Source organism: Orbicella faveolata, unplaced genomic scaffold (assembly GCF_042242905.1).
Source record: "Orbicella faveolata isolate gen_17 unplaced genomic scaffold, um_ofav_v1 contig_13, whole genome shotgun sequence".
NCBI lineage: Eukaryota > Metazoa > Cnidaria > Anthozoa > Scleractinia > Merulinidae > Orbicella > Orbicella faveolata.
In genome coordinates this window covers 32,282,166-32,307,134 of record NW_028301540.1, presented here as the reverse complement: position 1 = coordinate 32,307,134, position 24,969 = coordinate 32,282,166, and the positions used below count along the sequence as shown (strand labels likewise).

The 24,969-nt window shown below is 39.0% G+C and overlaps 2 protein-coding genes across 2 annotated transcripts; one reads left to right on the top strand and one right to left on the bottom strand.

Moving 5' to 3' along the window:
* The first annotated feature begins 5,069 nt into the window (after positions 1-5,069).
* LOC110050039 (QRFP-like peptide receptor) lies at positions 5,070-7,269 on the top strand. The gene has a single exon (XM_020755907.2). The coding sequence runs from the start codon at positions 5,254-5,256 to the stop codon at positions 6,214-6,216; it is 963 nt and encodes a 320-aa protein (XP_020611566.1). The 5' UTR covers positions 5,070-5,253; the 3' UTR covers positions 6,217-7,269.
* Positions 7,270-8,737: 1,468 nt separating this feature from the next.
* On the bottom strand, positions 8,738-24,959 carry LOC110049952 (116 kDa U5 small nuclear ribonucleoprotein component-like). Its single transcript, XM_089285541.1, has 34 exons — positions 24,793-24,959; positions 24,219-24,287; positions 23,627-23,677; positions 23,455-23,491; positions 22,761-22,839; positions 22,614-22,689; positions 22,432-22,497; positions 21,927-21,962; positions 21,732-21,822; positions 21,237-21,319; positions 20,969-21,043; positions 20,335-20,426; positions 19,954-20,081; positions 19,757-19,823; positions 19,116-19,206; positions 18,754-18,802; positions 18,058-18,144; positions 17,616-17,674; positions 17,258-17,326; positions 16,550-16,637; positions 16,100-16,176; positions 15,982-16,010; positions 15,611-15,722; positions 15,119-15,259; positions 14,265-14,358; positions 13,690-13,780; positions 13,517-13,603; positions 13,040-13,166; positions 12,227-12,314; positions 11,572-11,690; positions 11,070-11,164; positions 10,324-10,477; positions 9,939-10,046; positions 8,738-9,402 (listed from the first exon to the last, which is right to left on the bottom strand). Exons 1-34 carry the CDS (start codon positions 24,901-24,903, stop codon positions 9,307-9,309), a joined length of 2,922 nt encoding a protein of 973 aa, XP_089141667.1. The 5' UTR covers positions 24,904-24,959; the 3' UTR covers positions 8,738-9,306.
* Between the last annotated feature and the right edge of the window lie 10 nt (positions 24,960-24,969).

Sequence of the window (24,969 nt, the reverse complement as noted above, 5' to 3'; positions counted from 1 at the left end):
GTCAAAGGGAATTTTGTTTTCGTTATTTCGTTATTTTCAGCTTGTTCCTCATTTTCGAAATGCGATTAAAGATATGTTGAGTGATCGTATAGTATAGCGGTTCGAGACAGAAAAAATTATAATGAGGACAACAAATAACATGAGTGAAAATCAGCTCAACATCTCCCTGAGTTGAGGCTGAAAATTAGCGGTCTTAAAATGTTTCAACTAATTTGAAACTTCGGGTTTACGTGGAATTTTGATTAACCTCATTGAGGACCAAGTGTAAAAAAGATCCATCGGGCATTTTTTTTTTTTAATTCTCGCCCAATTTAATAATTGTAGGGCAATATTTGAAAAAGAGCAAACTATAACACCCCACACCAAATGATAGTCTGTCCAGTTTTCTTCAGCCAATGTTTCTGAAAGTCAAAAGGAGCGATTTCTCTGAGTTTAACACTCGAGGTAATTAGATGTTATAAGATTTATTTAAGACCAGCATACCATTTAGTCAAGCCCTGTGGACAGTTTGCATGTCAGGTCTTAGATCGTGACGTCGTATTTTAAAAATCATCCCTCGATGATAAGTCATTCGGTCTCATGTAAAATGGGGTATTACATCATAACATTGTTATGATAACTCAGATCTTGGTAAAACTTACCTCATTTAAAACTTTCATCTTTCTGTTGGATTGATAATTGTAGTGCTCTAGTCGCTCAAAGTCAAACAGTATCGTTACTCAAAAATCCGAATCAGCCACCTTAAACCTTTCTTTGAACACTGAGTTTACAATCATTTTGTAGCTATTCTGAAAACTCCATTTTTGTAATTTTCTTATATTGATGAGATGTTATATATCGTCCTAAACCTTGTAAATAATATTTATTCATCAATACTGCTGTTTATTTGATTCAATATACGCTTGATAAACTTCAAAGAACGGTTTCTAGACGTTCTTTTGACAATTGCTTTGCCATCATTTGTAGTTATTTCGTAAACACTTTTGTTTTTTTTTTCTGAAATTCATGAGCAATGTTCGGCTATCCTATAAACCGTGTAAATAATATTTGTTTCAGTGCTGTTATTTATTTAATTCAATGTAGGCTAGATACACTTCACAGAACGGTTAATAACCGTTGTTCTTTAGACAATTTCTTTGCCATCATTTGTAGTTATTTCGTAAACTATTTTGTAATTTTCTTAAATTAGGAAGTAATAAAGTGCGTGAAGCTGACGACAATAAAATACAGCCTGATTCCCTTTTCACAGCAGAGTTTCTAACTAATCTTCGTTTTTTATAACTTTCCTCTCAGTTTCAGTAAACGAATTACATGTAAACGTCCTCTCCTTCTCCCTTTTTAATCGCCACTGTTGTTCATGGTTGACTCGAGAGCACTTTTACACAAGTTGCCCTAGCTCCGGCGGCCCGAAAGGCCGCCAAGTAGAGCCCCATACTCATATAGGAAAGAAAAGGAAACCCATGAATTGATTTTCTCATGGTTATCATAGCTAGCGGTATTGCTCGTGGGCGCGTACGCACGACGGCGACAGCGGAGTGGCTCAAGATAGCGGCTATATGCATACTCCAGCTAACAGGTTGAAAGAGACATGCCGCCTTGGTTTATAACGCCCTTCTTTGATATTGGACATCCATATTACGGTCAATTGACACCTGTCAAAACAACGTATCCGCTGACCAGTATCACGTGGCCATATCGCCGGCTCAAGTTTAGGGCTCATTCTCGCTTATTCTGGGTTGACTTAATCTTGGCTAGATCTCTATGTTACTTATTTCACAACAAAATGTCGTATTCCACAACCCAAGTCTGAACCCAGTTCTGAAGTTAAGTAGCCTTACAAGGCATTTGTAATGTTTTAGATTGGAACTATAAGTAGAGTTAAATATGTTGCCTCTTAACACGGATACCATATTTATCTTCGTCCGGCTTCGTCAGAGACTGCTCTAGCTTTAGTTCGAGAAAGCAGTACGTTTGTCTAGAAACGTTCTTATGTTTCTTGCACCAATTTGATCGAGATTTTGTCTCTCTAGCTTGATGTTTATATATGTTTTGTTTATATCTCCTTTGTTCGCCCTGGCACCACCTGATTCCAATGAAGCTGCTTACGATCAAATATTGACTGTTTTGCGTAATGTATATGCCATTGTTTGGCAACAGTGTTCAGGAAAGACCATGGTACACACCACGAGAAGTTTGTGCCAAGCCTCGGAATGTCTCACTTTGTCACATATGTACGTGTTGCGCTAGCAATTATAGGCGTACACATGCAGGACGCTCGAAACCATGGTATAAACCTAAACATCGAGCTCGAGGGACAAAAGCTCGATCAACTTGATGCAAGAAACGTAAGAAGACTGAAAAACGCCGGCAGGTTTCTTCCAACGTCAAAAGCGGCTAAATATACAGAAATATGGATTTGCAGCGGTTAATGAATACATAAAGATTGAATTAAATGGAAATAGAGCGATTAAATAAAATAAATATAACATGTTAAATTAAATGAGTTTAAAAATATTCCATAAACATGAATATTAAATTGAATAAATAAAAAGAAATATAACATAGAATGATATCAAAACTGAATTCAATATACATCAAAGCATTGAATATTGCCACAATCGGCCAGCCATCTGTCAAACTTCCTCACTTTTCATAAAATTATTCAGGGAGCATAATTTGGTCACATTGCTTGACGTTTTTGTGGTAAGCATGTTTTTAAAGGGTGTTTCATCGAACTTTCACTGAGAGGTTTTGTTTCTGTTGAGGCTCCGCCGCCAAACAAAGAACTTGCGCGCAAAATCCCACCAGCTACTCGGGCTAGCTCTAACCAGGTGCAAGATCCCTCGATCACGATTGACAAGCTCTGTATTATCAATAGAATTTTGCGGTCCCTTGAATAAGGCACAAAAAAATATGCGAGGAAAGACTGCGCTGGATTTCAGCGGTAAGCTGTGACCTCACTGAAGAGATCTTAGAAAACGATCGTGTGTGCGAAAAGCATTTTGTTTCGGGAAGAGCAGCTAAGAGCTGGGATAAATTTAATATTGAATAGGTTCCAACATTGCCCTTGGGACACAAAAAAGCTACAGATCGAGCAGACTGTAAAAAAAGCGGCGAGAGAACGAGGAAGCGTGAACTGGTGAGCTAGAACTTGAGCGAGCGGCAAAAAAAAAAAACAGAATGACCCCTGTCAGCAAGTTTCGAGCCTTAGCTTTGAAAGAAATAAAGGCGATGAAAAAAGAACAACAACAGATGAAGCTGGCACGAAAACTGAAGAGTTGGAATATTCATTCAGCTCTCTAAACATTGACAGCAAACCATTTGATCGGTGGGAATTTGCACAAAACGAAGAAAAAGTTCCATCTTACACTGGATTGACTTCCTTCGACATTCTAAATATTTTTTTCGAGCGTGTTTTCTAAATCTTTTTTTTTTTTTTTTTTTTTTCGTTGGCGATGTAAAGCCTACGTTATTTTTTTTAACCTTTTCATATTCTACTTGTTTGTCGTACGTGGTTCGGATCCGCGAGCACTTCACTTGCGTGCGAACCAAACTGTTGCCGAGTATAGAAACCTTTCTCCAAAACAAATAACACAAAATATCTGTAGATTTAATAGAAGGCAAACAGATCAGCTTCTAAAAGTCCCTCCCTTTGCCCAAAACTGGATTAGTTCCAATTTTGTTGATGTTTTCGTCAAGTATTGATCTTTGACTCGCAAATACAGCTGCTTGGCATATTCAGAAATCGGAAAAGAATAGTCAACATGCACCGCAAATGTTCTGGCAGCTTGTTTCCCTTTCCCCCTCTTGAACGTAGTTTTACTAATATGGCAAGAGATAGTTGTGGCATATCACGCAATCAACAGTGGTACACCAATATGGCGACCGGAAATGATATGACGTCAAGTGAATAAAAATAATAGAGCAAAAAATGAACATCTCTAGAACCCAAGGGGGGAACTCCCATATAAAAAAGACCGAGAAGCTCGTCGAAATTTTTCAAAAGAACCCCTAAGAGGTACTAAGATTTTTTTTTCTCTCCCGCAGACTCATCTGTTTGTTATTAACTATTAGTCTCGTTACACATTATTAGATACCAGTCTTTTTCTTTTTCTTCGCGTTTAAATTTCGATTGTAATCTAGTTAACGGTCACTTCTGAAGATGTATGTTGTACATACGAAACGTCAAGGAAATTAACTTTGTTTAACATGCGTTTTGGTTCCATGTTTATCACCGCGGTTTGTGTTTTGTTTCTTCTAAAGCTACGATGGCCAAGGAAAAAGAGTTTTTACGATTAGGTACTAAGATCCTGTTTTGTGGGCATGGCTTGAATTTTTTCGCCCGTAAGAGGTACCAATTATCTCCCGTCATATTTTTTTGGCTCAATACTCTAAAACGTACCGCAAAGACTCCCAGTGTGGACCTTTTGAAGTTAAACGCCCTGGAAGGTATCCAAACTGCATTTTAACCCCTAGAATGTACGACGAGCACCTCCGTCATTTTTATATGGAAGCCCCCCCCCCCCCCCCACCCCAACCCTTCCCCCCTCAAGGTGGTCTAGGACTCTCAACCGACTTCTAAACCAGAGCCGAAGAAGTTATAAAGATATATATGCTTTATCTGATGGCATTTTGGGACACTGCGTCTTCCAAACTTCTGTCAGTTCTGTCAGTATTCCCTGCTAATTTAGCTCGATCTCATTAAAATATCAGCTGAAAAACAACGGGTGGCACAACTGCTAGCCCGCGTAATTTTGTTCAGCTACTCGCGAAATACTAAAGAAACTCTAATTATATTGAACATTAAAATTTCTAAATTTTGACTCATCAATGAGCGGATCGACTTAGGAGGATTTTATTGAGCTCGAACGATATTAAAATTCTAACCAATTGAACATCCTGTGTTCTCCGTGACTTTTCTTGATGGAAAATTTGATGGGCGACCTTGGCAGAGCTGAAAAACAAATGTTATCGTTACTTCATCCGGCACAGCAGTAACACTTTAGGACAACTAATGTCAGCTGCCAGTTTACGTCGATCTTAAACATATGAAAAATTAAAAGCAATTTGTGGCTCAAAGCTGATAGGTCACTTACTGTTATTATCCCAAATAGGCGGTTGATATGCCTATCATTAAACACATCGTGAAAATTGCCATGTCGTATGGGTAACAGATAAATTAAGACGTTATCAAGTGAACGAACCAAAATAACTGTACGTGAGTGTAAGAGCGGAAAAAGAAACTGAACGTCAATGTCTGAATACTTGAACACAAAGATAAATGGAACACAGCCATCGAGCTGCCTCAGCAATCCTACAGCAGACAAAATCGGAAAAACCTTTGCTTACTTCCTGATTTTTCTTGTCTCGCTGGCTGGGAACACCGTCATCGGAATAATTGTCTACAAGACGAAAACCGTGAGAAAACCCATCAACTTTTTCATCGTAAACATGGCCATGTCCGATTTATTGTATCCAATTTCGGTGATCCCGTGGCTAATACAAACCCTCTATACAGACTTCTGGTTGATCGGTGGTCCTCTTGGCCAGGTCTTGTGTAAGCTGATTAACTTCTTTTCAGATGTCTCCACTGCTGTGTCTATTCAGAGCCTGGTTCTGATAGCAGTGGATCGATTTGGAGCTGTGGTATATCCCCTCCGTTCCCCACTCATCAGATCAAAGCTGTGCCCGTTCATCATTCTCGTCACTTGGATCGTCGCGATGGCTATCTACTCCCCATATCTCTTCGCCTTCAAACTTGTTGCGTACCCAGAAGGGTTGTTGTGTGAGCTGCATTGGAATGAAGCCTTTGGAGAGTCTTCGTCGTTAAAGAATTACAATGTGTCATTTCTGGTTATATTCCTTTATTCCCCTTTAGTGTTGATAGCCACACTTTACATTATCATCTATTTAAAGCTCAAATCCCAAAAGATTCCAGGCGAGCAATCAGTCAACGCTGGACAACAACGCCAGCAAAGGGAACGAAATGTGTTAAATATGGCCATTGCTATTGTGTTAGGGTTTGCAGTATGCTGGCTGCCCTACTCAATCGCCATATTACTCTTTCAGTTTGCATCGGACTTCAGGCCTTATGGCTTCAGATGCTTTTTCTCTGTCGCCATTTTTATGACTCGCGTAAATTGTGCCGTTAATCCTTGCATCTGTTTTATTTTCAGTAGAAATTATCGTACCGGGCTCAAGACTCTCTTTAGATAAATGACCTGAAACTTGAAGAACCCTATTTTAAGATTGAATTTGTCTAACTGCCACAGGATAGGTCGGCAGAAGTCGAAAAATCGTTTGTTTCGATATAAATAGTTTCTTTGAGCTCTAAGCTCTTTAAATTATATTCGAGAAAATCGAGTAACATGATTTTCGCCCCGATCGGCCGCCAAAATGGCCAATCGCAAAGACTGAAAATTAGTCTTGAACTTAATTTGCGTTCGCGTGTAAAGAAGAACCAAAACTTATCGATACTTTTTCTTGAAAGTCAAAGTATTCAGTATTAGAAACAGATTATAGCTAGACCTGAGCGCCATTCCAGGATAAAAACACAAATGTGTAAAAAAGGCCTTTGTTTACTCAGGTGATATTCCCAATTTCGGAATTAAAGTCAGAGATATTTTCTGACATGTGCCATAACTCCAAATTCCTTGAAATTTCGCTTTCGGAACACTTTCATGTTGTTGTAAAACATGTATCAAAATCAGCTTGGGTTATTCTTCGAGTGGTTTTTGAGGCACGGCTAAAACAAACCCTGGTCTTAACTAAAACATCACGAAAAGTTAGCAATAGCACATGTCGAAAAATCAGTCTGAATTTTTTTCCCAAATTGCGATCGGCCATTTTGGTGGCCATGGGGAGTCTATGGGGCGAAAATCGTTTTTCTAGATTTTCTCGAATTTAAAGCGCTTCGAGCTAAAAAAAAATGTATATCTAGATCACATTTCATATCCACCAAAGCGCTATTTGCCGCCAAAATTAAATTTTACCCAATTTTGGCTGACATTTGCTCGTAAAACTGCTTTGAATCAGATTCAATGTACACTACAGCTTCAGTCATTTAAGAAAACTTCGCAGAACTGTTTTAAACCTTGTTTAGCAGAGAGTTTACAATCCATGATTCTGCAGTATTCTGAAAACTCCATTTTTGTAATTTTCTTATGTTAATGAGAAGTTATAGGTCGTCCTAAGCCTTGTAAATAATATTTATTCATCAATACTGCTGTATTCATTTGATTCAATGTACGCTTGATAAACTTCAAAGAACGTTTTCTAATCGTTTTTTTTTTTTTTTGATAATTGCTTTGCCATCATTAAGCACTTAATGACTGGTCCCGCGGGAAACAGTGAGTTTTGTTTCCCGTAGACTCTCAACATTGAGGTCGAGGGGATACAAACCTGTTTCCCGCGGGTCTAGTAATTGAGTGTGTTGTTATACCTCTTAACTCAAAACTAGGGAAATAAACTGCGCAAAAATCGTTTGCTTGGCGCCAGCTCCCACACAAATTTGCCGCGGTTTTAGGGAGCACGACCTGATCACGTGCGAGTCGAAAGTTCAAGTTGTTGTTAGTGAGTTTTGTTCGCCCTAGGGAGTTAGTGAGTTGTAACCCATGACACATGACACGTTCTCCTCCAATCGGGAAGCGTATTTGAGTTCGGAGGTATAACAATTGTAGTTATTTCGACTTTTGTTATTTTCTTAAATTCATTAGAAATGTTCATCCATTCCAAAATCGTGGAAATAATTAACACTTAATGACTGGTCCCGAGAGGAACGGTGAATTTTGTTTCCCGAGAATCTCGATGTTTTCCGAGACGAAGTTGAGGGAAACATTGAGATTCAAGGGACAAAATTCACTGTTCCCCAAGTTTCATTGTTAGATGTCACGTGACCATGAACTCAGTAGCCAATGAATGGGCGCGCTCTAGCGAGAAAAATGCTGGCTAAATAATATTCATTTCAATACAGCTATTTATTTGATTCAATGTACGCTTGATAAACTTGACGTTGTCGTTGTCGATGAATTGCTATTAAATAGAGAGCTTTCAGCAAACCCCGACGGTAACGACGAGAATGTCACCAAACAAAGTTTAATGAGAAGAACAGTGGCTGTGCACGTGCGTTATAAATCTTTGTACATTCCCTGGCCGTCCTTTGCAAAACAACGTGAAATGACTAAGTTCTGCGTATTTTGGAGAACGCGAACGACGACGGAATGGAAGGCTGGCGCTACATGTTTAGCTTGATTACGTTCTAAGACTAATAGTCGCCGTCGTCATTGCTTAAGCTCTCTATTCAACGTGTCGCCGACAGGATTCGAACCCATGACCTCCCAGGCCAGTGAAAGTAATCGCGCGAAACAGCTTTGATGTGCTGAGAAGTCTGCGACTGAATTTTGTACAAAGGTGCCGGTGTGGCAAGAACAGGTGGCACTGTTGCCTATAAGCAACCTCTCGTGTAGTCTACGCAACAAGCGTTTCAGTACGAATAGCTTTCTCTGCATTCTGACGTGCAAAAATTGCCAGACTTCCCACGTGCAGAAAGAATGCAGGAAGAATTCTCGTTCGTAAGAGAGTCTCAAGCAACTCAGCAACGTGCTTCACTGTAGTGAGCATCGAATGATAAAAAATCTGTTGTACCGTTTCACAGCGATCCCCTGGCAACGAATATCGTTTTGGTTTAAGCGAGGCATTCTTCGTGCAAATAGTTTCAGAGAGACACAACATAACAAGGTTTTGCTAATATCTCGTCTGTCAAAAGAGTCCTTTAATAACTGAAATATAAAGTTGTTAAAAAAGGCAGTATTTACACACTAAAGAGGGTAGAATGTAGAAGGTTATGTCACACAGAGAGAATACAGAGGAAGCTAGTTTTGCTTCTCTGAATTAAAGCAAGGCGGACACCGTTTTGCTCGCTATGTAATCCCTCCTCCTTAAAGGTTGCGTGACAAGCCAAAGAAGCGACCTGCCAACGTAGACGATCTCTACCAAGATTATTTGCTAGTTTCTACAGTGCAAATTCGGTCTTTCTATGGAGATTTGTTCAGACAAGGTGACAGCTCTTATGATGTTGCAATGTTGTCCGATTGGTGTTGAAAAATTACTAAAATACTAAGAGCAAGACAGAAAAAATGTCACGTCAGCTTGTCGCCGTGACGATTCGTTGTTACTAAGCAACCTGTCTGAGGAGCTCATTGCAGTACTGTACCAACACACATAATCCGTTTCAGGCTTGTTAATCAAAATGTCGGAGTTGTTATCCTGTTATTCTAAGAGAACTTCAGGCTGATGAATACATATAGATCACATTGGATAGTTGAACATGACATCTTGACGCGCCAACTCTAACAACATAGGATCGTCGAAGAATTTGTTGATGCTGACATCCTCGCTCAGACCCTGAAGAAAATAAATAAATAAATAAAATATTAAACAAATCACACTTTTTAGAGAGGAATCCACTTCGGCTTTAGCTAGTTTTCATCTATCCTGGTCGAAATGGAATCTGGAGTGCTGGTTGTTGTGGAGCAGAGCAGGAAAAAAAAATTGAACAGTGGCCCAGTACATTTCAGTTTTCAGTTGCTCAAACTAAAATATTACTGGTCCAATAGGCGCACAATGTTCATGCCTTATCAACTACATCATTTACTGGGTACTGTCTATGGATTTTAAATTAATCCTTGCTTTCAACTCATTGTTTTGCTCATCTTGCTGTCTTAAGAGAGAAAAACCCTCGGGGCAACGCGAGAACCAACAACAAACTCAACCCACATATGGCACCGGGAGAAAAGAAGAAGTATAGTGGGATTTATGGCTCCCCCAGAAATCAAGTCAGTTATTTTGCTGCTATTAATTTACCCAGTATTGTAACTGGTTAAAATAGTGCTAAGTAATGGCAAAGTAGATGTTAATCAAACAATCAAGGCAACACTCACCTTCCTTCTCCTTGTTTTGATCATGAATTCTCTGGCAAGATGCGTGGCCGGCTGTGGTTCTAATGGACGAATGTTGATGCTTTTGTCCAGCGGATCACCAGGGACAATCTGGTAGACAAACATGAAGTATTAAATGTTGTCGAGTACAATATTACGAAACGCGGTCTTCAGGCGATTGTCGCAATTTTCTTCGGTCTGAGGATCTTTCGGATAAAAGTCAGACGTAAGCCAGTCTCATTTTTCCACTTTCCTTGGATTTTTTCCCCTTTTTACCAGGGTTAAGCGCTGTCTGCGTACTGCAGTAGTGCTTGCTAATGGGCAGTTATTTTACAGTTGGTGTGAAGACCTTTTGATTGCTAACGAAAGTGAAGGAAATTCAGTTTACCTGCCAGTGATGAAACACCGAGAGACAGAAAGCTTGTCCTTGAGTGTGTGTTCTCAGATCAGTTTCAAATCCAAACGAGTCGATAGCGGGAATGAAAGCTTTGACGGTGTACAGCGGTGAGCCTGGAACTGGCGCATCTTGAGTGACATGACCTCTGAACGAGACGAAACATACACAGTGGTTATTACAGCAAGACTATATGAACCCCACACTTCGCTCTGACCAAGGGCTTACGCTCAAAATGTCAGCTTCAAAATCTCGCCGACGTTTATTTTTCCTTTAGCAACTTCAATGGCCAATTGTCTCTGTGAAACACGCCTGCAAGGAATCATGGTAGTTGTATTCATCAAAACAAATATCCAGTCCAAGATGATGACTACAACTACCATGATTCCCTGCAGGCGTGTTTCGTAGAGGAAATTGACCACTAAGTCCTGCATTGTAAGTAGTGTTCTTTGTGTGGAAATAAAACCAAATAAAAATTCTGTTAAAAAAATTTCAAACTTCAAGTTGATAAATAGTTATAGGTACCCAGATTGACATAACTGATTACCGCCTTCGTGTCATGTGACCCTGAACAAGGTTCTTGAAATAAACAAAGCAGCTAGTGGCCACTAAGAACTATACGCTGATTACTTCAGACACCCTAGGTTTCTCAATAAAAAAAAGCAATCGGGTCGCTGTAAAAACGGCATCATGCTGAGTGCTTGTTCTTTCTAACTTCAAACAAAACACCCCAAACACACCTTCGGCGAGCAAGCACCGTGTAGACCGAGGACACGCAATCAGCGGGGGCCTGGACCTCCACGAAGAAATACGGCTCCATCAGACGGGGAGTGGCCTGGAAAAGAAAAAAAAAAACAAACATCTCGCTGTTAGGCTGCAAAAGCTTTTCTGTAATAGATCAGAGGACGACAATAAAGCCAAAGTTTCAAATGCAAAATCTAAGAAAACAAGTAAAAGCTAGTCGAAAACAACTCTGAACAAAATGTACATGTCAAAATGTACACGTTCCTAGGGCCAGTCGGAGGTTCAACTCGTCATTTTTAATAAATCTTCGTCGAGCATCGGCAACTTTCCGAATCCAACCATCCGATCAAAACAAGCGAACACTCGCGAATTCCCCGAAAACTGTTACGTCAGCATGACGTAAAATGACTACGTCACTGTTACTTAGCAACCTCCCTTCAAAGGAGACAAGATTCCAGTTGGAAAAGATAGTTTTCCTCACGACAGAAGGTAACTTACCATCAGAAAAGCTGAGTATGCCACTCGCCGGGCTGTTGGAATGATTTGTCCTCCCCCTCTGTGGATTGGCTCTCCAGCAATCACCGCATCCAAGATCTTGAACTTCACATTTCTTATGGCTGTAAGTATTAAATGATCACAAAATCAACATCTAGTACATGGCTAAATCAATTAATAAATCAATCTCGAAAGAATGTGTTTGACCACATTCCAAACACCAAGCTAAGAGAGTTTTAAACATGACACATAGCGGCGTATTTTTGACGAACTTCGAGGTGTTTGAAAATGTGGTCAAACACTGTCTTTAGTAGACTTTACTTTTAGAGGACCCCCCTGCAGCTGAAAAGAACCTCTAGGTGATTGGAGGCCTCCTCTTAAAATATTAATTTATTATACGTTATTATTATAGTATATCTTGAGGGTTTAAAATATCTCCTCGATCAAACCTAAAACTAAGGAAAAAACGGAGAAATTTTTCGGTCTTTCTTTCTCACTTGTTGTCTCCTATTTTCTTCGCGATCTGGAGGCCTGTAACAAGTTATTATGCACAGGCATATCCTGAATTTAAAGCTTCACCAGAACTCCCATGACCTCAGTCCTAAATCGTGTTTTCTTTACCAAGAGAAGTAGCAGTAGTAGTTATTGCAGTACTCACGTTCGTCACAAAGCGGTCCCTCTCTCGTCGCCCATTGGAAACCTTGAATAATGGAGTCTTTGACAGTGTTAAGCAAACTCTTGTCCACCTAGAAACAAAAGGTAAACAAATGCACGTTACATTCATTTACCAACACATAAATCAGGAACTTTAACCGGACAGAACCCAAGACCCAGAGTATCCTTGATCTGTACACAGGACACAGAGTACACTGATAGCCTCTTGTGAGGGATTTTGTACACTTGCCGAGATTTTGTGAAAAACTGTTTACTAACATAAAATACTCCTAGGCGGCAGCGTTCACACTAGACCGTACGCCGGAAAAATTTCGAAAAGCAGCTTTATTTCTACGGTTAGGCCTCCTTGCGGAGGTCTTCGAAAACGCTCTTCAAACCGGAAGAATTTGAAAACGCTGGCTTTCCGTTTTCGTGTGGACGGAAAACATTTTGAAATCGGAGTTTTTCGAAAACGAGGGCGTCACGATAATAATGCGATTTCACTGACCGTGTTCTCCTCAAACACAAATCCAAAATGACCGCTGATTGTTGCGTTTTTAAATTCCTCCGGCGTAGTGTGAACAGAAACATTTGATACGTTTTCAGAGTGAAACTTCCGTTTTCAAATCGCCACTATTTCTTTCAGCGTAAAATTGAAGAATCGGCTGTGGACACTCAATACAAAAATACGGGAGGGCGTTAAGTTCACAGGGTTTTTATTGAAAGGGACACTTACTAAGACAACATCCCTTGGTTGAAACCTATAAATAAAAGAATATATTTTTGAGTTCAATAAAGTAATCAGTTTTCGTTTTACCTCAGATGGCAGCGTATCATCCACCAGAATATTAGGTCCTGAGTTGTCAGGTCCAAAGGCCCAGATTGAGCGTGCAGCCAGCAAATCCCAGTCGTATTTGGTTTGAAAGAATTCTCCCAGCTTCTTTCTGTGTTATTAAAAAAAAAATGTTCACGTTCAGCAAGAAACCATCACTGACTAAATTGACACTTGTAGGCCTCAACCACGTCGCTCTTGGGGTCAAAACCGTTTTGTTTACCATGCCATCAATGATTGGAACACTTGAACAGATGCAATAGGCCACGTTTGATATACCAATATTCTAATATGGCTCCGAGGCTTTCGGGTCAAAATGGTAAGTTTATTTTGTCTCTCAATTCCCAAAAGAGACTTGAATACAAAGAAAACAATACGAAATATAGAAGTTTGTACTGAAAGCTTCGGAGCCATGTTGGAATATCGATACATTGAACGTGGCCTCATATTGACTAAACTTACTTGTTCCAAGTAATCAACACTTTTTCATTCTCTATGTCCTCAGCTAAGCCTTTCTCCAAAGGTTCAGCTATCATGGTGACCTTGTTCCTAGAGACAAAAAAATAAGATTAAAAGAACATTTGACAAGAGTAACGAGGGGCACGTGAAAAATAAAAACGCAGAAGATGTCCCACTTCTTATTTGGTGTTTCTGCGAAGCATTTTAAGGATGAAGTCTCCACCACTGTTTCACAGAACGCCACAACAGGATCAGCGACCTTGATATCTGCAAAACAAACATAAATACTGAAAGTTACTGATGGCGGTCTAAATCACCAAATCATTCTCATCAGCGTTTTCCGCTTTTGATTATAACTATCAGTAGCTCTCGATTACTCTTGGGGAAAAAACTAGGCAGATCATATTAAAATGTCCTAGCTAATATAGTGACAGAAACGGCTTACGGCTCCTTCTTGGTGTAAAAGACACAGGACACGTCACAATAGAACACCGCCTCACAAGGCTATTTTTTCATTTTGTTCCTCGTCTTATTATCCTTTTGATCTCTCTTGTTTTACGTCAACTGTGTCTTCTACATCAAGTGAGAGCCCGGCTTGCGGTCTACTTTCCAAAACAAACACAAATGCTGCAAAACCCTGGCTTTAAATTTCAACGTTTAAGGTGATGAACATCGAAATTCCCCTTACACTATCACATTGAATCAAGCAGGTAAGCCAGGAAATCATCAGCTAGGAACACCAGAGACCTACCTATCTCGGAGTACATCTTTCTCAAATCGTGCAGGACACAGTCTAAATACAGCTCTCCTGTACCCAGGATCACGTGTTCTCCGGACTCTTCAACCTGCCAAACAGGATCAAAAACCGGTAATACTTGATTAACCGTTTCACTGTGATGGTATATGATATGTAAATTCTTCTCACAGTACCTATACATTTTCAAAGAGAAAGGTAATAAGAATAAAGAAAGTCATCACTGAACTTTGAGATGATGTTTCGAGTCACCAGTAAATTCACAGAACTATTTAATTGTTAATTGTTAACGAGTTAACACAGAAGAAGGATCATTCAGTCAGCGTCATTAGGACGAGAGAGCGATACTTCACTGTGTTAGGAGCCTCTGATTCGCTCACGGCGCGGCATAAGACGACTGAGTTAGGTCAATCTCGTTCCCAGAGTCTTCGTTCCCCTTGACCAGCGGTCGGAAAAAGAGAGCTCTGGGGGCAACCATTTCAGGCGTGCGCAATAGATACAGACCGCGCAGTGAAACTGGTTGGGCAGAATTCGGTTTTTTCAAAATGGTTGCTCCCAGAGCTCTCGTTTTCCGACCGCTGGTCAAGGGGAACGAAGACTCAGAGATTGGAGTTAAGTCAGAAACCTTTATCCTAAATCATTCGTAATCCGTCTCAATCTTTCCAAATCTCATCCATCCTTGTTTCTTTTGTTTTAAGAATACTTCTTTGATATTTTTCTATCTTAGTAAAGTATTATTTTGAGTGCTTCTTCGATTTCAAGCAACCTCCGTACACATTGTCAAAAATATCATTGACTTGATTCTTCCACGATCCTGACGAGCAACGTAGTTCAAAAGGAATAAAACAAACCTTTGTAGTAAGCAAGGGATAGCTCTTGTTGACCTTCCTCAGACCATCCAACATTTTTGGAAGCTCGGAAGGATTGTGAGGCTCAACAGCGATCTTGATAGCTGAACACGTGTTGAACTTTAAAGGTCTGAAGATGTACGCCTGAAAATGAACACAACGCCAAGCATGTAGAGTAACTTCAAAATGAAGTAGATGTCTTAAATCCGAGATTCTACGTTGAGCTCAATATTTATAAGTGAAGTAGGTTGAGTTTTGTTGTCAAATTTCTGTATTGGTCGACTGTCGGTAATCTTTCGGTGGTCTGTCGGTTATTTGCTGAGCGACAGTTTCCTTTGGGGAGCTGTTCTGCACAGTTACCTAAATTCTTATCTTTAGATCTGCAGGGCAAATAAAATCATCGCAATGTAATGATAATGACGGTCAGCGTACGAGCCAAACTGTCCACAGCATTTACAGCCTTGCCTTGGCTTCAGTTTACAGTGCTATTCATACCTCGTCATTGCCTTGCACTTGAGTGATGGTTGATGTCTTTACAATGGGTTCGTCGATTCCTTCGATTAGTACCCAGTTTCCAGCCGGCACGCGGCTGACTTCTATGTTGTACCTGTAAATAAAATCCAGCCTTTTCAGTCAATATTGTTTTAGGACAATGGGCCAATGTACGAAAGCAAACAAAAAGGGGAATTACTCCTGGCAAATTCTCTCGGAGTATTTTTAATCTTCTATCAAGCGAGTTCCCAATAGTGGTACGAAACCTTTCTCTTATTGTATACATGAAGTGTACATGAACAATCACTCAAAACAAAATCTCGAAACGACATCAACAAGATTGAACATCGGGAGAAGAAATATCTATAAACTACCTTGCTTCGGCAATCCACAGTCTGCCAACCTAAAGGTACAAAAAGATACAGAATTAGTTTTAGCTGTTTAAAAGCGATATCAAGAAAAATTTCTTCAGTAAGAAGGATTAGTTCTTACCGTTCCAACCCGCGAATCTTCTTCGTCTTCTATGGTGTAATTCTCGCCGAGAATCCTAGCTTGCTGACCGGCATAAACTGCGATCAAGAGGAATAACATTGTAATCATGATAGAGCGGTTTTCGTAAAACCAAAACCAAAGTAACCCCTTTAGCCAATCACAAAGGACATAGACAATCCAATGAACCAATCAAAACTTGCAGTAAATACATGCAGCTGACACAAAGCGCGGGAAAACGTGAGCGAGCGAGTCACCATTGGTTTCGGTTTTACTTCTGCATAATTGGATGAAAAAGTTGCACGAGTTTTTTAACCCAACCGTGGAGCGTGGAACCGTAGTAACGCAAAACTAATAATTTTTAGACACTTAACTGATAACCGCTCTAGCTGATTGAAGAAATTAAACACGCACTGTGGGTTAGAATTGTCAAACATGGCACCATCTACTCACTTGTACCACTCATAACGCGCCCAAACACGTGGAAAGCTGTAGCATCTTGTGATGGATACTGTTTAGATATGTGAAGCATCAGCGGTCCCTAATGGTCAATATCAAAAATAGACTTTACTACAATCTAACGTTCTGTACCATGCAGACAATCTATAAAGTTTGCTTACTGCGCCTTTCAATAACATGCGGACTCTAAAATTCAGAGTTCAACTGACAAATGCGTTTTTCGCTACCGTCAATCAAATGTTCGGCGGCTCCTCCCAGCTTCCGACCACTGCCGAGGGTGCGGTAATGAAATCGTTGAGTACAGTTCAGACAACGAAACAGTGCTCGGCAGTAGTCGGAAGCTGGGAGGAGCCGCCGAACACTTGATTGACGGCGGCAAAAAAACGCATTTGTCGGTTGAGCTTTGAATTTTAGGGTCCGCATGTTATTGAAAGGAGCAGTAAATGTTGTTTTAGACTGCCTGACGATGGTTCCCTATTCCGGTATCTGATTCTCCAGTACATGTACAAGAGCAATTAAAAGTTTAGTGTTGCAAGGGGGGAATGTTTTACATGTACAGTAAATAGTAATATCCATTAAGTTGATGTTTTTTTTTTTTTGAGTCATGAAATTTCAGTTTTTTATAAACTAAGATATTTTATTCCTGTTCTGTGCAGTAAAACAAATATTCAACAGATTTCATGCTGATCACGTGTGCCTCACCTCCGGATCACAGTCATTCATTGAGTCCACAACTTCTGAATCCAGCGGCCCTGTGTACACATGCTCGACCTAAAAAAAAAAAGAAACCAGAACTTAACTGCTTTTTAACTTTCTCATGTCAAAACGCGGGACGAGGTTGCACTCCATATCGGAGCCGGAGGCTCATGTATTTAAAACGCTTGTCTGAAAGAACTGCAAAACCCGGCTCACAATAAGCTAGTGAGAATACAACCTGCAGCCCTCGTTCCTGATCACGGGACCCTCCCCAAAAAATGTCATGATCAGTAATCTGATTTTACTGATTTTTTTAATCTATTGCGCACATGTGTACTCTGTTATGAAAGTAAATTTCTCTTACCTTTGTCTTGGCAGCCTCTTTGGGAGAAGGTACGTGTTGAACACACACATCTACAAATCCTGATCAAAACAAATGAATGTACATGTAAGAAACGTGTCACAAACGAAATTAATTTTACTTACCATCCACTGCTGCCAAGTAGATGTAGCTCAATTCCATTTGTGAGCCTATTGGCTTTCCACAAAACAGTGTAGAAGCTACATGCTAGTCACATCAGTATGGCAACATTCGTACAGTTCAATGCAATTTTGACCAGGTTAAAAAAAAACCACAGAAACCTGTTGCTTTTGTGTTGTTGGTTTTTGCTCTACACAGTAAAGCAAGAGAAAACAGAATCGCTTTGATAAAAAGTAAACATTTAACCGCTTCCACCTGTTAGGAGATTAAATCCAAAAATGAAATTAAACTCCTTTGAAATGACTGTTTGATGCATGCTTTGTACCTGTAAAATCTCCAAAGAATCTTCTACAAACAAGACTTAGAAGAGGCCTGATGTTCATCTGCATCTCAGCCTTTGATAGGTGGATACCTAAAAGAACAGACAGAAGAAAACAAAATTCAACCTGATTAACTATATATGACAAATTAAAAAATGTGCACAACATAATTTTAAAAAAAATCTGAATCTGGAATCATAAATATTAGTGGATGGAAACTGCAGTTATGTTTAATAGCCCTTGTGCAAGATGACATCAGATTGGCAAAAATCACCACCAAGCCTCTGTTTGAGAAGGCAAATAATAAATTTTGTCATGAACTAATTCCCAAAGTAGCAAAAATGAAAAAAACACCAATGCAAAAACAATGCAAAAGAGCCAGCGGTTTGAGAACGTTTCACGCGAATGAGGCTTGTAGTGGTGAATATTGGGCATGTGACATAATCATACCTAAGACCTATTAATTCAATCCTTCTACTTGTACACAAAGATTTACTTTGACTGTATGTGGTAAAACCTTACAGAAAATAACATTGTAGCAGAACTCAAGATCTATTCAAGTGTGCTGTACATGCAGATGTACTAGCATCTGTAAGCTTGTAGAGTTGGTCAAGTACCTAGGAAATTGAATGAGCATGTACTTCAAAGTGATCATATGCAAAATAGTTATGTGAAAAATAAAACTTTGTTACAATACACACCCAGTTCATCTAGAAGTTTTGGAAGACTGCTGTCTGCATCACCTACCACCTGAAATTAATAAAAAAATCACTTCATAAGCAAGAAACACAAAGTCATAAACCCCATGATGGCTTCCCTTGATGCCATTCTATTGACTGTATTATGAACATCTGAATGTACCACATTATGCCACCACATTTACTTAGTACACAAGGACATGTAACACACCTGAGCTGAGCGTACTGACATTAATTTTTTTATGGACGCACAGCTGGAAATTATAGAGCTCATATGTTCCGGATGCTATGTTGCCAACACAATCACCGCCCCTTCTCAGATGTAAATATTTCCTGCCCTATAAAGATTGCACAAAACACATTACCTGTGCAAAGACCTTGTACAAAGGTTCCAAGATAAATTCTACAAAGCTTCTCTGAGAAGTACTTAGGGGTGCTTTCTTAGAAAACTTGCGTCTGCCAGAAAGGTAAAAAGTGTTACACTCCATTTCCAAAAAACTAATAAACAGAGCAAATAACAATAATAACAATAACAATAACAATAACAATAACAATAACAATAACAATAATAAATAAACATAATTATTTATGTAGGATGACCATTTCAGTTATAAAAACTGCTATCAACATGGGTCCTGTGTAAAATAAATAAATGAATAATTAATAAAATAAAATATAAAATATGCAAAAATCTAAAAAGCTATATAAGAAATCTAAAAATACCCATATATAAAAAGAGATAAAAAGACTGGAACCAGATTCATATACAATTAATAAATCTTAAGTCTTCATTTTTGGTTTTACTCAAGCAAAACAATGTTAGTAATTTCTAACTCTGGAGTGAATTAAAAGTTTTTGATGACTGTAATTTCTTTTTCAATCATCAAGCTTCTTCAGTACCAGCCAACAAAAATAATGTATGATAATTATCGTCACTATATCAACTGCTAAACTGGCTGTACATAATCAACCTAAAAAAACTGCACCGTCCATTGCATTTACTTACGATTTGGAATTAAAGTACATATCGCCCCACAGGCGCTTGGCGAAGTCTTTTGGATCAATACCTCCACCTTAAGAATGAAAACATTTCATTAAAATTAAGTTTGGATTACATGTACATGTAATGCAATTTTTTTGTTAGATCTCTGTTTCATAATGTCTTGGAAGAGGAACACTCACACAAGCTGAGACACAACTCACCAAAACTGTTGACATACAGAGAGGCAAAAGAATAAAGCGTGAAGCAGAATCTGTACTCAGAGCTTGCAAAACAGACATTCCCAAGATACGGTGACATGACATAATCATCGGCTCCATCAGAGTAGACACTGAAAGAAACATGATATATCCAACATTATTAAAAACTGAATGTATACTCGTATACTTAATTGGCCACTCCCAATTAGAGCTGGGAATCATTGGATAATACAATCGAGAGTTTTCATCAGTTTAGGCATCATGAGCCATTATACAATGCTCTACAACTATGGGAAGCATATGCCTGAATTTTTGTGGCCCAAAAAAGTTTGGAGAATTTACATGTTAAGATTAAGAGGAGAGGGTTCAGCAATGTCAATGTACCTTAAAAGTCCGTTGACTTCATCCACAATGTGTTTCAGTTTGTAGTAGGCATCTGTAGGAGGAAGCTTCAACTCCAGAATCAATCTGTCAACCTGATGAAAAATGGGAAATTGTGTAGTTCCAGAAAATATCCATACCTCCCCGATTTTCCGAGACCTCCCCACCCCTCTGGAAATTCCAATTAAGCTTGATACATTTCTTTACATTTTTGATCTTAGAGAACCCCACACCTCCCAGGAAATTCTGATCCCTTCTGTTGGGGGAGTATGGATATTTTCTGGCACTGAACATTACAAATTCATTATCATCCTAAAACCCACCCTCAAATTAAAGGAATCATATAAAAAAAGAAGATATTTAACAGTTTCCTTGAGTGCGCAACACCAAAACTCATGAGATTTCAATAATGGTATTTAATGACAATGATGATGATGTTGCTAGCAACAACTTCAATAATAGAAATGAGGATCAGAAGATGATAGCAACTGTGACAATAAAGAACGTCTTTTTACTGAGATATATACTGTATGCATGTAACAAAGGGGAAGGAACTGGCGAACACAGCCACTGTAACCAGCTGTGGGTGAATTGATCTTTCAAAGTACAGTACACTGCTAGTTACACCAAATCTTACCTTGTTTATACAAATAGTTACTGCAAGTCTTTCTTGAACAGCATGTTTAAGAAGTCGCTCTGTGTTCAACATCACCTGAGAAATAGAAATGATAAACAAATGCATGAGTGAGTATTGCCGTAGATATGAGCTCTTGACCTGCCTGCATTACAACATTGTATGCAATCAGGTGAACGCTACATGGACATCCACTTCTCCCTGCAATCAACCTAATTTCCTTTGAATTCCAGTATAATGAAAATTTAAAAGAGACACAAAAGTCACTTACTCCTTCTGATGCGTCAATAAAAATCATAACTCCATCACACAGTCTCAATGCCGCCGTGACCTCATCAGAGAAGTTTACATGCCCTGCAGAAATACAAATTTCAAAGGAACAAAGGGAAGAAAAGGCCTAATCAATACAAATTGAATGTTTTTAGTTAAGGCACATGGGACAACTGTAATTGATTCAAAATTCCACACACCATCGCAGACTTTTCACATGTGAAATCAAGTATAATTCTTTATCTCACAGGGCTTGACTCTCAGGAAAAAACCTTGGTGCCAGCTTTTCAGATTTAGTCACCAGCAAAAGTATTTCAGTGAAAAGAGTGAACAGGTAGTCACCAGTGAAAAAAATTTGGTCGCGTTGGCAACCCCAGCAGTCACAATGTCAAGCTCTGTCTCATCCACAGGCAGAGCTTTAATCTAAAAAATAATCATCAAATTCTCCTCTGTTCAGTTTTATAAAACACGTAGATACTGCTGTCCATGATCTTACCTGGAGTATCAAAAACGTTGACCAGAAATGATTTCCCTTTGGTGTCTGGCAAAACGAGAGATACTGGAACACTCTTTATACTCAAACCTCGCTGAAAGGCAACAGTAATAAATCTTATGGTATTTGTATGCTTTGTTTTATTCAGTTGACACAAAAATTACCCAAAATACACTTTTACTGCAGACAATATCTCACCTCTTGCTCAGTAAACAATGTATCTGTATAGCGAAGCTGTAGAAACAAAAAAGTTAAATGTAACTTCATACAGCAAACATTACTGTCAACAGGTGGTGAGATAACTTCTTACATGTACTGTACATATTAAATAAATAATAAATAAATAACCAATAAATTAAATACATAGCAATTTGTGGTGGCACATCCCATGGAGAGGCACTTTGTCTACTGTTTCCAGATCAAAATTTAGACCTGTTGGTTTTTGTGGAGGGAGGAAAACTAGAGAACCTGGAGAAAAAACGTCAGAGCAAGGCAAGAACCAACAACAAACTCAACCCACTTGTGACACCAGGTCCAGGATTCAAACCCAGGCCACATTAGTAGAGGCAATCTCTCTCACCACTGTACCCACACTGCTCCCTACAACATGTACCAAGTTAACTTCTTACATTGTACTACAGTGTACATAAAATTTATTACTTATTTATACTTATTTAATAAGTAATGTAGCTCTGAGACTTACGTCAGTTCCTTCTTTTGCTTGGATGTCCTGGTGAGTTTGTTCAAAGAGGCAATCCACAAAAACAGACTACAAAGGCAAATCAGAAAGAAAAACATTTTATTGTTGAAACTTTTGTTCTTGAAACATTAAATGAAAGTACATCAATTAACACAATTTTCAGCAACAAGTAATGTTAAAGTTACCTTCCCTGTGTGTAAATGCCCTGCCAAAGCAATATTTCTGATGAGAACTGGGTTGTCCATTAAATCTGCCAAATACCTACAACAAAACTGAATGTTAGATTCTCTGATGGACACCAGCAGCGGCTATAAATTATATGCAGTACATACTCAACATCATAAGTTGTCGTGGGAAGATCCTGCTCAGCATGAAAGAACTTCTTTTTTGCCACAGGTTTGATTATAGGTTCTGTGAAATGCAAGGCATGGAATACACACATTATTTACAATACCAAACACTTCTCAAAATACTAGCTGGTACGTTTAACATTAGGCATAGAAAGGTACAAAAAGTTGATAACTGATAATAATAATCAATCTTTATTTGTACTCACTCTTGCAAATTACAATTTCAAAAGAATATTATTTTTCACAACAAATATGCCCGAACTTCAATGTACCAGTATAACTATTTTTTTATATATTCACATGTGACTAAGGCTAGGTTCATACTTGTCCAGACACTTGGTGCTCATTAAATGCTAATGCCTGGGTACCAGCCCAAAATAACATTGCATTCAGACACCACGTACTCCAAGAACTCAAGCACCATTTAATGCCTGGGTACAAGGTCAAGAACATGTATCCAGGCATACGCAATATGCCTGAATTCTGGAGTGAGTACTGAGGAAAATTTAGCTGTGTTCACATTAGTGCCTGGCAAGAATCTTGCATTGTACTCAGGCACCAAGCTTGGGCACCAAGCTTGGACACCAAGTGTGATCATACATGTACATGTAAAGTAACCTAAAGCAACTATAAAGCATTCTACGATTATCACTAATTTTGTAAATGGATTATAAACCTGTTAGAGGCTGTGTATCTTCCTCTTGTACAACAGTCTAAAAAATAGAACAATTACAATGAGATAATTACATAATGTATACATTTTTTTGACATTTCTAGCCACACTCATATTAATTTAAGTGCCATTCTGCATCCTGATAGGATAATAGGATAACTTTGCCTCCTCTTACCTCGACCTCTGGTCCAAACACCTCTTCTGCAGTAGGGTAATACTTTTTATCCTGCAAACCAATAATATATGCACAAGATCAATCTTACATCTTCAGAGTACAAATAAGTGTTGCAGCTGTAAGAATTCTCAGAAATGTGATGTTGGTAAAGCTAAAGGCATCTTTAGTTAGTACTGATCGAATTCATGCTAAGGACCATGCAATCACACTTTAGACAGATGTACATATATATGAGACTTAGAGGAAAATACGTAAAAACAGAAGACTGAACATTCAACTTTTTGGTGATCCAGAAACAACAACAAGTTACTCAACCGACTTATGACACCAGGTCCAAGATTCTAACCCAGGCTACACTGGTAGAAAGCATTCGTTTTCACCACTGCACCACCCCTGCCCCACATAAGGGTTTCAGTAAGCAGGTCCTACAATACCCTCACCAAAATTGTTGAATCCGTACATCAGAGTACATTGCAGCTTGAGTCACTGACTGACATTTTTTATTAGTATGTTTTTTTTTATTTCAACCAAGCAGCATACTGTAAACCATCATTTCTTTCCAGGCTATGTTTTTCAGCACTAGAAACTGTACCTCATGAAGAACGACTTGCATTTGAGGCTCTTCATCCTGGTCCATTTGTTCATCTTCATCATCTTCTGCCTGAAAGATGTTGATGTAAATGGTATCTCTAAGTCATATGGAGTTACATCAACATGTAATAAGCTTATCATTTTACACGTTACACAATAGCTAGCAGTAGAGTTAAATGACTTCATAAATATACATGTATACATTTCAAAGCCTGAAAGGACAACTTGATTCCGGAGTTCTAAGGGATACAAACTGGGAACTTGAGGTAGTGAGAACAAAGCCTTAGATCAAGACACTTCCCGGTAGTTTTATCGACTTTGGTAAATTCAGTTCAGCATGATTTCCAAAACGTTGTAACACTTTTGTGCCAGAACTAAACTGACTCAAGGCACTTGCTGCTGAGATCAAAATCTAGTTCTACGGTTTCATAACACGTGTTAGAATACAGAAACGGCCCACGTGAGCGTCGTTTTACTGACGTTTCGAATGCGTTTCAAAGACAAGCCAACAGAAAAGTTCACGATTTCACTGCAGTCTTTTTACGTTATGGGTTAATCAAAACCACTACACTTACATATTCTATGGCGTCCTCTTCATCAGCCTCCTCTTCTTCCTCGCTTTCTTCGTCGCTTTCAAGTTCAGGACCAATGTAGTTTCCAAATTCATCATACAAATCGGCCTCCATTTTGGAAAACGTGTAGAGAACGCTCGGATGAAGCCTGGATCAAGATTTCTTTCTCTTCCCAGGGCT